Genomic DNA, 17,775 nt, shown 5'->3' on the forward strand with positions numbered 1-17,775 from the left:
TGGTTCAAATAGCCTCGGCTATCACCTCATTATGTCCGGTCGTGATGGTCAAGTGGATTAAGGCGTCTTGTACATACCAGTTGCGTGGCTCCTGGGAGTATGGGTTCGAGTCACTTCTGGGGTGTGAGTTTTCAGTTGCATATTGTCCTGGGGACCATTCAGGCTTGTTCGCATTTGTGTTCCTCACGTGTGCCCCAAAGAATGAGGTGATTTGGTAAAATGCTATGCCCAAGATTACTATCCGAGTGCCGGCGGTGGGGTGGTTCAAATAGCCTCGGCTATCACCTCATTATGTCCGGTCGTGATGGTCAAGTGGATTAAGGCGTCTTGTACATACCAGTTGCGTGGCTCCTGGGAGTATGGGTTCGAGTCACTTCTGGGGTGTGAGTTTTCAGTTGCATATTGTCCTGGGGACCATTCAGGCTTGTTCGCATTTGTGTTCCTCACGTGTGCCCCAAAGAATGAGGTGATTTGGTAAAATGCTATGCCCAAGATTACTATCCGAGTGCCGGCGGTGGGGTGGTTCAAATAGCCTCGGCTATCACCTCATTATGTCCGGTCGTGATGGTCAAGTGGATTAAGGCGTCTTGTACATACCAGTTGCGTGGCTCCTGGGAGTATGGGTTCGAGTCACTTCTGGGGTGTGAGTTTTCAGTTGCATATTGTCCTGGGGACCATTCAGGCTTGTTCGCATTTGTGTTCCTCACGTGTGCCCCAAAGAATGAGGTGATTTGGTAAAATGCTATGCCCAAGATTACTATCCGAGTGCCGGCGGTGGGGTGGTTCAAATAGCCTCGGCTATCACCTCATTATGTCCGGTCGTGATGGTCAAGTGGATTAAGGCGTCTTGTACATACCAGTTGCGTGGCTCCTGGGAGTATGGGTTCGAGTCACTTCTGGGGTGTGAGTTTTCAGTTGCATATTGTCCTGGGGACCATTCAGGCTTGTTCGCATTTGTGTTCCTCACGTGTGCCCCAAAGAATGAGGTGATTTGGTAAAATGCTATGCCCAAGATTACTATCCGAGTGCCGGCGGTGGGGTGGTTCAAATAGCCTCGGCTATCACCTCATTATGTCCGGTCGTGATGGTCAAGTGGATTAAGGCGTCTTGTACATACCAGTTGCGTGGCTCCTGGGAGTATGGGTTCGAGTCACTTCTGGGGTGTGAGTTTTCAGTTGCATATTGTCCTGGGGACCATTCAGGCTTGTTCGCATTTGTGTTCCTCACGTGTGCCCCAAAGAATGAGGTGATTTGGTAAAATGCTATGCCCAAGATTACTATCCGAGTGCCGGCGGTGGGGTGGTTCAAATAGCCTCGGCTATCACCTCATTATGTCCGGTCGTGATGGTCAAGTGGATTAAGGCGTCTTGTACATACCAGTTGCGTGGCTCCTGGGAGTATGGGTTCGAGTCACTTCTGGGGTGTGAGTTTTCAGTTGCATATTGTCCTGGGGACCATTCAGGCTTGTTCGCATTTGTGTTCCTCACGTGTGCCCCAAAGAATGAGGTGATTTGGTAAAATGCTATGCCCAAGATTACTATCCGAGTGCCGGCGGTGGGGTGGTTCAAATAGCCTCGGCTATCACCTCATTATGTCCGGTCGTGATGGTCAAGTGGATTAAGGCGTCTTGTACATACCAGTTGCGTGGCTCCTGGGAGTATGGGTTCGAGTCACTTCTGGGGTGTGAGTTTTCAGTTGCATATTGTCCTGGGGACCATTCAGGCTTGTTCGCATTTGTGTTCCTCACGTGTGCCCCAAAGAATGAGGTGATTTGGTAAAATGCTATGCCCAAGATTACTATCCGAGTGCCGGCGGTGGGGTGGTTCAAATAGCCTCGGCTATCACCTCATTATGTCCGGTCGTGATGGTCAAGTGGATTAAGGCGTCTTGTACATACCAGTTGCGTGGCTCCTGGGAGTATGGGTTCGAGTCACTTCTGGGGTGTGAGTTTTCAGTTGCATATTGTCCTGGGGACCATTCAGGCTTGTTCGCATATATATATATATATATATATATATATATATATATATATATATATATATATATATATATATATATATATATATATGGACCTAGAGAATGGAGGCTCACTTAAACTCATCAGTTAGTTTAAAAGTTTACTGAAACAAAAGCATATATACACATATAAATTGTGTAAAGAAATGTCAAAAGGCGGATATCGTCGCTGTTGGCAACACTTCTCAATGACACGTCTCTGCCAACATGGTCAGCTGACTGGGTCTACTCCTCGAGCGCGGGGGAACACCTCGTGCCTTTGGCAGCATGATCAGCTGACAGCTCCAGCTGTCAGAAACGTCGTGACATTCCCACGCCTCTAGCAATGCCATCAGCTGGGCGTTTCAAAGTTCGTTGCTGGCTCTTTGCACACCAGCTACCACTTCCAGAATCACTAACATCACAGCCTTAATGCTCACACGCACCAACTCATGCCTAAATGAGCTCTTGACTCCTAGCTTAACACTTTTGCCTGGGCATGACACAGCATTGCGTCATCCGTTTACTGTCGGTAATCTCGGGGATGACGCAGCTTTGCGTCATCCACTAAAATAATTGCCAAAAATCAGGTTTTTATCCGATTTTGGGGGGACTGTTTGGTAACTGTCAACAAGCCGAATGCAATCTGTGACTACAATACAAACATGAAAGGTGTTGATCACTTTGACCAAATGATCAAATATTATCACTTCATAAGGAAAACTCACAAATGGATGAAGAAAATGACCATCTATTTTGTGCAAATGGCTATCTACAATGCTTATGTGATGTACAACTACTACACAAAAAAAACGAAACTATAATACTACATATACTAAAATACTAAATACTAAACATTTGTGGGCAGGAATTGGGAGTGTAGCTGGAAGGCGTCTGGGCGCTCACTCGCGGTTAACACGTGGCCCATCTTCAACTCATCGGCGGGTGGAGCGTGACCAGGTTTTTTATTTTATATGCAAATGTTCCTCTAGAGACTTCTGTTGTGAACCCATTGATACCAAAATGAAAGACCTAGGACGAAAATTGAGGTGACCAGAATGAAAAGAATGAACACATTTTATCGCTTTTGCGCACTCCTGGATAACTCGTTCGCACTTTCTTTGTTTGCTGCGGGTAATTAGCCGGGCTTTTGGAGTTTATATGCATTTAGTGCTGTAGAGAATGCTATTGCGAACACAATAATACCAAATTTAATCTCGTAGGATGAGAATTAAGGTGACAAAGTTAAAGAGAGTATACACTATTCAGAATTAACGTGCGCTCCCGTGAAACGCTGGGACCCAAATCGCACAGTTGAGGAGTGGCGCGCGGGGCATGCCAAAGTGCTAATATTCTGTCACTTAGACAATAAAATGATGAGTAGAAATGTTCACAACATATAAAATATTCTAGTTCACCTAGATCAAAAGGGATAAAGGGAGGGACAATTATCTAGCTTATTTCACTCCAACCACGAAGCTGACTCGTCCTCTGTTGAGAGATGCTGAGGTTCCTGGTCCTGGCTTCTGGTCTTCTGAGGAACAGTTCCCACACACCCAGGTTCCTCCGTCGTCCTCGTGTTAACGTGTCTTCTCCGTGCTCTCACTCACAACAGGTACTTCCTTAATCCTTCTCTTGTCCGGGGTACTGGAGATAGGTACCTCCGTCATCGTCCTCCACTCTTCCTGGCACTGCCAACACCTCGCAGTCCAGCACAGCTTTCCCTCCCCTCACTGCCAGTACATTTGGCCCGGCTGTAGCTTTTCCCTTGATGTGGAATACTGGTCCCCTGGGCGTCCCAGACGTCACCAGCCCAACGTTTCCTCTGCTGCAGACTCTTGATAGAGCTCTTGGCTCTCTAATCCGGCCCGTCCTTGCTTCTGAGCACTCCACGGAAGTTGGATGGCTTCTCAGACTGTCTGTAGAATCAAAGCGAAGCCTAAATCTACTGGTAAGGGCTCTCTAGATCCGGAGCTCAACCAAGGGCATCCACCCTCTTTGTCGGTTTGTGACATACTCTTCCCGCCCAGGCGCCAGCCGCCCCGAGAACCCTCCAAAAGTGACGTCACACGGCCCGAGGGCTCTCGTCATTGGTCACTTCCAGCATGTGACCTCACCTGGGCAATCAGGTGCCGGGAAGCGTCACGACGTCTTGGCGGGAAACAGGATGGCTCGGCACTGTCTTGTGCCTCCAAAAGGCGTAAGCCCCTTGCATTATCAAACTTAGATGGCCATTTTACAGCCAGCTTAATCACGCTCCACGCTTTCCCACATATAAAAATAATCCCTGAACATCAGAGAATACTTAGGCTACGGAGATATGACTCTTCTAAGCTGGGAAGAAAGACATATAGGGGTGGGACACCGTCACAACACACGACCCCATGACACTCCCCTTCTTTTCTGCTTAATCTTAAATGAAATGACTGAAAGCTTTGTCCATTGAGTTCAATGTCTGGTTTTTGGATGATGGCACTATAGCTGGCACCATAGACTACCTCATGGAAAATATCAGGAAAATAAGGGAGCAAGAAGTAACCCTGGGTTTCTTCCTGAACCCTTCCAAGTGTGAAGTTGTCTCCTCCAACCCAGACATCGTAGCTAAAATAAGGTCTGCCTTGCCTGAAGCCCATGTCATTAGGGCCGAGAACAGCACCCTCCTTGGAACCCCCCTAGGGTCTAATGCCATTGAGGAGATCCTTGATAAGAAAATCACAGACCTCAGGAGGATGGAAAACAGACTAATTCTGTTTACAACTAATTCTTGTACAAGGGTAGGACATTTTAGGCTGGTGTTGTACAGCAACCTAGTCTAATTTATTGTGCTAACCTGGTGTAAGGCTAAGCATTTTACACTTGTTTAGAGTTGAACATATATTACAACCTAGCAAGCACATACTTTTATGCAATATTCATGACAACCCGAGTTGTGTTGTCTACATAATATTACCTTAACTATAGTAATAATTTAACTATAATCATTTCACCTTTGAGTGTTAATCTGTGTCTCCGTACGAACCAAGAGTGATAAAGAAGGGTTAACTTGAGGAAATACCAGCATTGATGCAGGCTTACCACTCAAATTATAGTGTGTATGATTATATAGTGGGTTTTTTTTAAGATAAGCAGCTCTATTTCGGAAACTAGTGGCTCTACTAATTCAAGTACGAGAAACAGTCCAACAAGGCTAGCAAATACTGCCATGATGTCTACTGCCAAAAACGTAAAAGCGACCCTCACTGGCATGAAGGGCCACTTAACCCGACAGATCAAACATTGTGAGGATTTAAGTAATCAAACTCCAATTAATTCCGTAGAACTGGAAGGCTATTATAAGGTTGCACAGACCAAATACCAACATGTGCTCAAAAAAATCCTGAAATATCAGGATATCCTCGCAACTCCTAATATCAATGAAGAGGCAATGGATGATGTAATACAGGAAAATGCAGATTACAAAGATGAAATGCATGCAAAGTTACAACACTTTGACGATTTAATAACCACACATAAGGCCAATACAAATATTAAAGCCACAGCTTCCCAAAACTAGACACAACCAGAAGTCAAATTTCCATCACTCAGTCTCTCAACTTTCTCTGGTACAAAGGACGAGAGTTGGGACAACTTCTGGAACAAATTTGTTGATTCTGTGGATTCTATTGTTAATGCCAGCAAAGACGACAAAATTTACATATTTACAGGGTGTCTTAAAGAATAAAGCATTACAGTTGGTCTGTGATCTGACGTTCACTGATGACGGTTAAGACAATGCCCTACAGCTCCTTAAGGATAATTATGCTAAGCCAGAAAGGACTATCAGACTTCTAACCCAGAAGCTGTTGGATATTAACCCTCCGAATAGTACGGCTGACTCACTCCAAGCCTTTAGATTAGAGCTTGAGTCCTTGCTCAAAGCACTTAAGAACAAGGTCAACTTGGACGAATCCGACTGGATAATCCAAGTCCATATGAAACGCAAATTACCCAGTGACGTACTGGATAAGTTGTTTGTCTTATATAACAAATCTTCTCTGAGTGTAAAGGAGATAAGCGAAGGTTTGCGTTCCATCATAGAAAAACAAAGAGATAACCCAGATGGAAAAGTGACATCTAAACCTTTGTCTACCACTAATAGTAGACAACAGAGTACAAACAGTATTCCAAACAAATCTAAAACAACTTCCCCCTCCCCAAAGTGGAAACAAAGCAGTGTAGGCACATATGCAGTTGGTCCCTCCAAACCTACAGTTAATGCGTCACCCAAATCGGTGACTCCCCAAGATGCTGTTAACGTCTGGACACCATGTGTGTTCTATGAACAACCACATGTCATACTTTTGCAAAGTTTACCCCGATCGTGCTACACGTATAAAACGACTCAAGGAGTTACGTAAATGTACCAAGTTTATAAGGGCACATAATCTCGACACCTGTACAACTCAAATACGCACCTGTAATAGGTGCCATAAGGGTCAACACCATACAGCACTCTGTGGGGACTCAAGTACAAAGTCTGCTAAACCACAGAAGGAGGAAGGAACTACCACATCAGTACAGCTTTGTACTGTGTTACTTGGCATAAGTGTCTTCTCAACAAGGTCTGATCATAAATCAGCTCTACTCACTGCTCAATTGATCATTAAAAATGGAGAGTCCAAAGCCACCATATGTGGATTATTTGACCAAGGATCCCAAATGACTTTTATCTCAAAGGAGTTGGTAGATGCCCTGAAACTCACACCTGTAAGAGAGACACGAATAGACATAGCAGGATTCCTGACTAACACAGGAGCCCGAGTCCTCAAGGTAGTACGACCTAAAGTACGTTTAGGAGGTTATGTCCGAACGATACAAGCTCTGGTAGTAGATAGATTCCCAACAGACCTGTATGTATATGGTCTAGGTACAACAGTCAAATTCCTGAAAGAAAAGGGAATCCATTTGGCTGATAAAATCACGTCAGACAACCTTTCCAATATTGGAATCCTTATGGGATTAGATGTCTACCATAAGTTTATCAAAGGAAAGGAAGAAAAACAAGGAATGAGCTTGTTACCATCTGCAGGTGACTATTTGCTAACAGGCCCATTATTACGGCTGAAACAACCCGCACCTGTAGACCACCAACTTGCCAACCCAGTAATGGTTGCATGACTAGGAGAACAGTCTCCACTGCAATTCAGAGACATGTCCGAGGATGAGCTTGATCCCCCTGTACATAAACTATGGGACCTGGCAACTCTCGGCATTGTCCCTGAACAACCTAGCCCAGATGACGACTGGACTTACAAACAATACCTGGACTCATTTATCTACAGAGATAATCAATACTGGGTCAGGTTACCATGGAAGCTGAATCACCCTCAACTACCCGTCAACCATTTTATGGCACATAACCAATTAAGATCACAGGTGTTGCGCTTACAAAGACAGCCTGAGAACTTGAAGTTGTATCATGAAATATTACAGAAGCAAGTCGATAAATTTATGGAAGTTGTCACTAATGATAACCCAAAGGAAGGGCACTACCTGCCACACCACCTTGTACTGAAAAATTCTGCTACTACCCCACTGGGGATAGTATGTACTTGCAGCTCTAAGACGAGGCAGAGTAGTGTTTCGTTAAATGACTGCCTTCAAACTGACCCTAGCCTGAGACAAAGGCTATACGACGTGTTGTTAAAGTTCCATATTGGGACTTACGGATATAGGTTCGACATCAGCACGGCTTTCCTTAGGGTAGGTCTCTAAGAAGAAGACTGGAACTACACAAAGTTCCTATGGATCAAGGATCCTAACGATCCAAACAGTGAATTAATCACTTACAGGTTTGCATCTGTTTTGTTTGGGGCCACTTCCTCACCGTTTCTGCTTCAAGCTACCTTAGATATGCACTTGAAGAAGTCCAATAGCCCAAACAAAACAGAAATTAGTAAAAACTTGCATGTGGATAATTTTCAAGGAACAACCAGCAGTGAGAGTAAACTGTTGAACATATACCATGAGGTCAATCGAGAATTAATGGGAGCCAATAAGCCTCTCCAGTCATGGGTCTCCAACAATGCCAAATTAAATCAACTGATCGCAACTGAATTTCCCGACTACCAGGTACCCGAGAGGACAAAGGTACTTGTACATACAAGACAAGGAATGGAACTAGTCTGTATCAGAAAATTCTCAAAGATGTTATCAAAAGGTCTTAGTATGCTTCATCTGTATCATAATCTTGTTTCTTGTACCAACTCTAACCAGGTATGGATATGTAATAAGTAAACTCAGAGGCAGTGTCGCCTCAACTCGCAAAGTTCTAGGGAACCAAGTTAATGACAATGTAAACAATTAAGTTAACCAACATATATTTTAGCAATGATAAGTAGCATCATTCAAGCACTCGAACTGAAGGTTCACTCTGTCAGGATTACTAAACAACGTGAGTCATTACTCAAAACTTTGAGAACCATTACAGCTGTCTGCCCCCAAGATAATCAACACAACACTTTGAACACGACTAAGTCACCTTAATGTTCAACTCACCAAGGACTGCCTCGGTTCTAGGAAGTTGAATAGAGAAGGGGAGGGGATGGTCTCAAGTTGACAGGCAGAGTCAGCCCTGTCCGGCCGACAGCCTATCTTGGCTGCTGTCTTCTGCCCTGCTCTCCTATTGCTCCCGAAAGTACAGTTTCCTGGGTATTTATTTATTTATTTGAAATCTAGTAGCAAATCCCCCCCCCCCACACACAAGTAGATAGCCCCAGGCCATCTATCAGACCACACCTTAACTAGCGGCTTGTTTGAAGGACACCTCCGGCTAGCCGCCTGCAATTGTGAGCTTAGCATAAACAAGGTTATCTTCACACGACCTGACCTTGGTCATTTTGTGGTCATTAATATTCTAGAGGTGTGACTTTCAGCCCGACAGAATAGAGCATCTCAAAATCTTGTCTGTGACTCATGTGTATCTATGTATATTAAATACAAAACACCTTTATGGTTGTGCAGTAGAGCAGCCTATTGACATAGCTCAAGTGCATGGGGGAATTGTGTAAAATCCTGGTTTGTGTCTCGGAGAGGCTGCAGGATCCAAGTAAGTTCAGTAGAACTTCTGGTTTCAGTTCTTTTGACTATGTCGTAGCTCAGTCGATTAAGACAGCATCTTTTTCACGACACGACATAGTAGGATCAGGGACAAACATGGCAGCGAGAGGTAACAAGGGAACAGAGAAAAGTCAATGTTAAAAAATGAGGGAAGTGTTCTCCAAAGTTTTGGAGGAAATCAGGAGGGAGATGTAGGAAATAAATAATAAAAAAGCAACCTGCAAAGCGAGCTGACAGCCACAAAGGAGGAGATTAAAATCCTCATAGAGGTCAATATGAAGGCTCAGATAATCATCCAAAGAGAGGATGGAAGTGGTACATTAGAAGGGAATGCCATTGTACAAGCAACATTTGCAGAAATGCTAAAAACGAACTTGGAAGCAATGTTCATAGTGAGGGAGGTAGCCATGAAAGCATCCACCTCACAGGAAGCAGCAAGATCCACTAGTCAGCTGCTGGAAAGAAAAAGATCTATGGTAGCTGTGGGTATTAAGGAGCAGGAAGGCTCCAACAGGACATAATGGGATGATATGGACACAGCGAGAGTAAATGAAATACTAAAGGGGCGAGAGATGGAAGAGGCAGAACATAGCAATGAGAAGGTTTTCAGATTGGGCTGGAACAAAAAGGACAGAGACCGTGTATTAAAGATAATGTTTGCAAATGAGCCTGCAAAGGAGAAGATCCTAACAAGGAAGAGCCACCTGCAATATATGGGAAAATTAAAAAAAAGTATTCCTCCAGAGGGACATGACAAGAGAAGAGAGGGCCATGGTGGCAGAAGCAAGGAAGAAGTGCTGGGCAAGAGGAGAAAACCAGGAAATCACAACCCCCGACACAACATCCCAAGAGGTGAGGGGGGGGGGGGGGGGAGACACCCACAACCAGCAAACCAGTAACACCAGAGGGAGGGGCAACTCCACCGCCATCCTCTGCATAGAAATCACCTACCCAGAACCCTCCATGCTCCCACTCAGCTCAGCAACCTAATTTCCCTACCCCCCCTCAACCCATTTCCACCCTGCTACCCCTCCCCTACTCCCACCATGTCCCCCCTTCCCCCTTTCCCTCCCTGTCTTCCCTCCCCCTTCGTCACATACCCTCCCTGTCCCTGCTTCACTATATCCCCCACTTCTCACTCCAGTATCCTCTGAGACCCTGTTATCCACCTCACAAATCCTCACACCCATGGAACAGCTCTCTCTATCAGCTGAACACTCGCCAAGAAGGGGACATGAGAAGGGACAGAAGAGAATCTCATGGTAATATACACTAACATAGATGGGATTACATATATAATAAATGAACTTGGAGAATGGGTACTAGAAGAAAACCTAGACATATTAGCACTCACAGAAACGAAACTGACGGAAAACATAACATATGCAGTGTTTCCACAGGACTACTATGTTCTGAGGAAAGAGAGAGAAGGAAGAGGAGGTGGTGGTGTATCTCTTCTGGTAAGAAAAGGCTGGGATTTTGAGATGGTTATTCAGGCCTGTGAAGATTTCAGTGACTACATAAGAGGTACCATAGCAACTGGAGAACAAAAAATTATAGTCGTAGTCATATATAATCCAACACCAAATGACAGAAGGCCCATACAGGAATATGATAGAAACAACATGGTCACCATGAGCATAATAGAGAGAGCAGCTTCTGTTGCTAGCAGGAATGGATCTGGACTACTAATCATAAGAGACTTCAACCACGGGAAGATAGATTGGGAGAACAGAGCCCTACATGGGGACCAGATACATGGAGAACTAAGCTGCTGGACGTGGCAACAAGAAACTTTCTAAGCCAACACATCAAGGAACCAACAAGAATGAGAGGGGAAGATGAACCAGCAATGCTCGATTTGATATTTACCCTAAATGAGTGGGATATAAGGGAAGTTAAGTTGGAAGCACCCTTGGGAATGAGTGGTCACGGTGTATTGATCTTTGAGTTTCTGGTAGAGCTAGGATTTATCTCCCCAAAAAATGATCTAGGAAACAAAATGTTGGCATACCGCAAAGGGAATTATGATGAGATAGGAAGTTTCCTAAGGGAAATACCATGGGACACAGACCTCAGAGCTAAGTATGTACAAGATGTGATGGACTATGTCACCCAAAAGTGTCAAAAGGCAGTAAACAGGTTTATCCCGGCCCAAAAAGAAAAATCCGAGAAGCAAAACTAGAATCCATGGTTTATTAGGGCACATATGGGAAGCAAAGGAACTGAACAAAAGGGCGAGGAGGAATTTCCAAAATAACAGAACACCAGAATGCAGAGAGAGATTCCAGAGAACCAGGAATGAGTATGATAGTGAGAAAAGAGAAGCAGAGAAAAATAATAAAAATTATATAGCAAACAAAGCCAAGACCGAACCAAAACTACTCCACAGTCACATCAGGAGAAAACAACAATGAAAGAACAGATAATGAAACTTAGTACAAACGATGACAGGTATACAGAGAAAGACAAAGAGGTGTGTGAAGAATTCAACAAGAGGTTCCAGGAGGACTTCACAATAGAACAAGGTGAGGTCACTGCACTAAGAGAGAGTAAACCAGGCGGCCTTGGAAGGGTTCGAAATTACGAGAGATAAAGTCAAGAGAGACACATGTTGGATCTGGATATGAGAAAGTGCTGTTGGTCCAGACAGAATCTCACCATAGGTATTGAAAGAGTGTGCAGAGACACTTTGCTTGCCACTCTTCATAATGTATAGTAGGTCACTGGAGATGGGGGACCTACCAGAAATATTAAAGATATTGGGTAATGTGGTCCCAATATACAAAAAGAGTGACAGACAAGAGGAACACTACAGGCCAGTGTCCTTAACTTGTATACCATGCAAGGTGATGGAAAAGATCGTGAGAAAAAACCTAGTAACGCATCTGGAGAGAAGGAACTTTCCATCGTTAACCCAGTGTTAACATGGGTTCAGGGAGGGTAAATCTTGCCTTAGCCTGACTTAATAAAATTCTACGACCAGGTGACAAAGATTGAGGAAGAAAGATAAGCATTTTTTGGACAGTCGAAAAGCCTTTGACACAGTACTCAAAAAGAGGCTGTTACATAAGCTGGAGAGACAGGCAGGAGTAACTGGTAAGGTGCTCCAGTGGATAAGGGAGTTCCTAATCAATAGGAAGTAGAGAGTTAAAGTGAGGAGTGAGACCTTAGATTGTCATGGTCACCAATGGAGTCCCACAGAGCTCTGTACTCGGACCTTTCCTGTTTCTGATATACGTAAATGATCTTTCTGATGTAAAGGTTCATTCCTCTCAATGTTTACAGACGATGCCAAAGTTATGAGAAGGATTGAGATAGAGCAGGGCTGCTTGAGGCCTCAAGAGGACCTGGACAAACTGAAGGAATGGTCGAGTAAATGGTTATTAGAGTTTAACCCAAGCAAATGTAATGAAATGAGGAGTACATTTTTACATAGTAGGGTGTTGCAGGAGGCCAGATACAAGGTATCATTTGGAAGATAAAATTCTTCAAGAGTCAGAGACAGAGAGAGAGAGAAAGACTTAGGGTTTGATTTCACGCTAGCCCTGTTCCCAGAAGCTATCTAGAGGATAACATCAGCCACATATTCCAGGTTGGCCAACATAAGAACGGCCTTTAGAAACATGTGAAAGGAATCATTCTGAACTTTGTATTCCACATATGTCATACCAACCCTGGAGTATGCAGCTCCAGCATGGAGTCCATATCTAGTCAAGCATAAGACTAAACTGGAAAAGTTTCAAAAGTTTGCCACCAGACTAGTACCCGAACTGAGAGGTATGAACTACTTGGAGAGACTACAGGAATTAACCTCACGTCGCTGGAAGACAGAAGAGGTAGGGGGAACATGATCACCACATACAAGATTCCCAAAGGAATTGGTAGGGCCGATAAAGACAGGCTTTTTAATACAAAGGGAACACGCACTAGGGGACACAGGTGGAAACTGAATACCCAAATAAGTGAGAAAGAACTTTTTCAGTGTCAGAGTAGTTAACAAAAGGAACTCATTAGGCAGTGATGTGGTGGAGACTGACTCCATACACAGTTTCAAATGTCGAAATGATAGAGCCCAATAGGCTCAGGAACCTTACACTAGTTGATTGACAGTTGAGAGGCGGAACCAAAGAGCCAGAGCTCAATCCTCGCAAGCACAAATAGGTAAGTACACGCATTCATCAAGGGGTTAGGGCCGAAAAAGCAGTGATCAACCCCCGTAAGTACAACTAGGGGAATAAAAATTGGTGAATACACACACACACACTCACGTCCCTCCGGTGGCCTGATAGCTGAGTGGACAACGCTATGGACTCGTAATCATAGGGTCCGGTATCGATCCCCTGTGATGGCAGAAACAAAATGGACAGAGTTTCTTTCACCCTGATGCACTTTTTCATGTTCATGCAGTTGTATTGAAAAACTAAACAGATATGTTCTGGGTTACATAAATAACATAAAATATCTATATTAACTGTGGTGAATATTTTAGACAAAATCGTTATATAAAGATAAGCCATAAGTCATTGGCTGACTCAATAAACAAGGTTAGTTTGGTCAGCACGAGGCTAAAGCCCTAAGCCAGTATACTAGAATGGTAATTGAAAGAAACTTAATGATATGGCACTGACATTGGATGGAGAGAAGGGATCGTGCCCAACCACTTCGACTGTCGGAGGTCGAACAAACACCTGTGAGAAGCGAGGCCTCTGCGCTATCGACGAGCCCAAGTTGTTGGACTGAAGAATCCAAGTATCTTTCGTAAACCTTTTTCTTAATATGTAAGGGAACAAAAATGTTCTCATCTTTTAAGACTTTTTGAATATCAGAACATCGTTTGGTGAGGAGCGGAACGCCGGGGATCGAACGCGGACCTGTAAGAAGCGAGGCCTCTGCGGTATCAAAGAGTCGGAGTAAACCTAAGAATCTGGTGGAAAAAATAACTTTTCTGTGTTGTGAGTCAAAGATCTTGGCAGCCTTCAACATTTCCTCTGTTTGTTGGCGTCGTTTGGTGAAGGCGGCCCGGTCTCCGCGGAATATCCAGCGGCCCACATCTTGTCTATCTTCCCAGCCCTCGTTAGGCCAGTCATAAGATCTGTCCTCGGTCACCTGACCCCGACGGGTCTTCTTCTTGTGTTTACTGCGACCTTTGCCCCCAGACACTTCTAACTTCCCGCAGGTAAAGCATGCAAGGAAGGGGCGGAAGAAGCCTTGTAACTTACTCATACTTATCTTGGTGCAGTAAGTCAATAAACGAGAAGGGAACACGACACAACACAACACTAACAGTTGACACAACACTGCCAGCATACTTATATATATATATATCTCAGATGCTCTAATTATAGTTAGTTTGGAATTGTCCTCTAGCTAGGGTTTTGAGCTGATTAGAGACGTGAAGCAGTTAATGATGCTCTGTGTCTTGTGTCACTGTTGTCCCTGAGTCATGAGACAGTGACGAGTAGAGGTTAATGATGCTCTGTCTCCAGTGTCACTGTTGTCCCTGAGTCATGAGACAGTGACGTGTAGAGGTTAATGATGCTCTGTCTTCTGTGTCACTGTTGTCCCTGAGTCATGAGAGAGTGACGTGTAGAGGTTAGTGATGCTCTGTCTTCTGTGTCACTGTTGTCCCTGAGTCATGAGACAGTGACGTGTAGAGGTTAGTGATGCTCTGTGTCTTGTGTCACTGTTGTCCCTGAGTCATGAGACAGTGACGTGTAGAGGTTAGTGATGCTCTGTCTTCTGTGTCACTGTTGTCCTTGAGTCATGAGAGAGTGACGTGTAGAGGTTAGTGATGCTCTGTCTTCTGTGTCACTGTTGTCCTTGAGTCATGAGAGAGTGACGTGTAGAGGTTAGTGATGCTCTGTCTTCTGTGTCACTGTTGTCCCTGAGTCATGAGACAGTGACGTGTAGAGGTTAGTGATGCTCTGTCTTCTGTGTCACTGTTGTCCCTGAGTCATGAGACAGTGACGTGTAGAGGTTAGTGATGCTCTGCGTCTTGTGTCACTGTTGTCCCTGAGTCATGAGACAGTGACGTGTAGAGGTTAGTGATGCTCTGTCTTCTGTGTCACTGTTGTCCCTGAGTCATGAGAGAGTGACGTGTAGAGGTTAGTGATGCTCTGTCTTCTGTGTCACTGTTGTCCTTGAGTCATGAGAGAGTGACGTGTAGAGGTTAATGATGCTCTGTGTCTTGTGTCACTGTTGTCCCTGAGTCATGAGACAGTGACTTGTACCGGTTATGGTCGACAGTGTTGTATAGAATGTGGTGACGTTGTTGCGGCGATGGTCGAAAGTTTTATATAATGTGTTTAGTGACGTTGTTGTGGTGATGGTCGACAGTCGTGTATAGTGTAGTTACTTTGATATGGTGATGGTCAGCAGTCTTGTATAGTGTGTGGTGACGTTGTTGTGTTGATCTCCAGTCTTGTATAGTGTTGTGACCTTCTTGTGGTGATGATCGACAATCCTTTATAGTATGCAGTGATGTTGATGTGGTGATTGTCGACAGTTTTGTATAGTATAGTTACGTTGTTGTGGTGATGGTGGACAGTCTTATATAGTGTGTGGAGACGTTGTTCTGGTGATGGTGGACAGTCTTATATAGTGTGTGGAGACGTTGTTCTGGTGATGGTCGACAGTCTTATATAGTGTGGTGACGTTGTTGTGCTGATAGTCGACAGTCTTGTATAGCGTGTGGTGACGTTGTTGTGGTGATAGTCGACAGTCTTGTATAGTGTGTGGTGACGTTGTTGTGGTGATGGCAGGCAGTCTTTTTAGTGTTTGGTGACGTTGTTGTTTTGATGGTCGACAGTCTTTTATAGTGTAATGACTTTGTTGTGGTTATGATCAACAATCTTGTACACTGTAGTGACGTTGTTGTGGTGATGGTTGACAGTCTTAAATTTTGTAGTGACGTTGTTGTGGTGATTTTCGACAGTGTTGTATAGTGAAGTGACGTTTTGTGATGATGTTCGAGAGTCTCGTATTGTATTGTGACTTTGTTGTTGTAATGGTAGGTAGTCTTGAATAGTGAAGTGACGTTGTTGTGGTGATGGTCGACTGTCCTGTATAGTGAAGGGACGTTTTGCGATGATGGTCGACAGTCATGTATATTGTAGTGACCTTGTTGTGGTGATGGTCGACATTCGTGTATAGTGTAGTTTCTTTGTTGTGGTGATGGTCAGCAGTCTTGTGTAGTGTAGTCACGTTCTTGTGGTGAAGGCCGAAAGACTTGTAAAGTGTAGTGACGTTGTTGTGTTGATGGTCGAAAGTCTTGTTTAGTTTGTGGTGACGTTGTTGTGTTGATCTACTGTGTTGTATAGTGTTGGGACCTTGTTGTGGTGATGATTGACAGTCCTTTATAGTGTATAGTGACGTTGATGTGGTGATTGTCGACAGTCTCGTATAGTATAGTGACTTTGTTGTGGTGATGATCGACAGTCTTGTATAGTGTGGTAACGTTGTTGTGGTGATAGTCGACTGTCTTATATAGTGTGTGGTGAAGTTGTTGTTATGATATCCGAATTTCTTATATTGTGTGTGGTGACTTTGTTGTGGTGATGGTCAACAGACAGTCTTTTATAGTGTAGTGACGTTGTTGTGGAGATGATCGACAGTTTTGTGCAGTGTGTGGTGACGTTGTAGAGGTGATGGTCGACAGTCTTGTATAAGGTGTTGTGACTTTGTTGTCGTGATGGTCGACAGTTTTCTACAGTTTGTAGTGACGTTGTTCAGGTGATAACCGACAGTCTTGTACAGTGTAGTGACATTGTTGTGGTGATGGTGGACAGTCCTGTATAGTAAAGAGACGTTGTTGTGGTAATGGTCGACAGTCTTGTGTAGTGCGGTGACGTTGTTGTGGTAATGGTCGGCAGACTTGTACAGTGTAGTGACCTTGTTGTGGCGATGGTCAACAGTCTTGTATAGTAAAGAGACGTTGTGGTGATGGTCGACAGTCTTGAATTCTGTAGTGATATTGTTGTGGTGATGGTCGACATTCTTGAATAGTGTAGTGACTTTGTTGTGGTGATAGTTGACAGTTTTGTATAGTGTAGCGATGTTCTTGTGTTGAAAGTCGAAAGTCATGAAAAGTGTAGTGACGTTGTTGTGGTGTGTTACGGTTTTGACAACATCGTCGGAGTGTGGAGTGGCAATTTAAGCGACATCTATGAGTCTGCACTCCAACTCCCCTAGTATTGGGCGCTATGTAGACAATGCCAACTGTTGGTGGTGACCTGGTATCAGCGAATGGCTCGGGTTTCCTGCCTCAATCAGAAGGAGAGGTTGATGATCTCTGGTGGGTGGAGTATCAAGATCAGCACCATCTAGGTTGTGGCTACAAGGCATAATATCAATTCCCCGGTGAATGAGTGTTATCTTATGGTTATCCAGTGTACTGTCCATCTGGCTAATGGCGTGTTTATGTCCAGAGAAGTGACATATGGAGGCAATTGAGCTGAGTAGGTAGTTCACCTTGGGCAGTCAACGAACTCTTAGCTTGGTGATAGCTGCTGATATATACAGTGTTTCTGAAGCTCGACGTACCCGGGATTGTCTTGTAAAAGTTAATGAAAACAGTGATGTATCTATTGTGAAGTGCTGCTAGCAAGCTGCTAGAGGCTTCAGTCAGGGTAATAACTACCCCTGCTTGCATTAGTTTGGGACCTCTGTCAGCGTGTTGCT

The 17,775-nt window shown here is 44.2% G+C and overlaps 1 protein-coding gene across 1 annotated transcript; it reads left to right on the forward strand.

The window, feature by feature from the left end:
• The first annotated feature begins 6,324 nt into the window (after positions 1 to 6,324).
• On the forward strand, positions 6,325 to 7,152 carry LOC138356898 (uncharacterized). Its single transcript, XM_069313366.1, has one exon. It carries the CDS (start codon positions 6,325 to 6,327, stop codon positions 7,150 to 7,152), a length of 828 nt encoding a protein of 275 aa, XP_069169467.1.
• The last annotated feature ends 10,623 nt before the right edge of the window (positions 7,153 to 17,775 follow it).

Source organism: Procambarus clarkii, chromosome 1, assembly GCF_040958095.1.
Source record: "Procambarus clarkii isolate CNS0578487 chromosome 1, FALCON_Pclarkii_2.0, whole genome shotgun sequence".
Classification (NCBI taxonomy): Eukaryota; Metazoa; Arthropoda; class Malacostraca; order Decapoda; family Cambaridae; genus Procambarus; species Procambarus clarkii.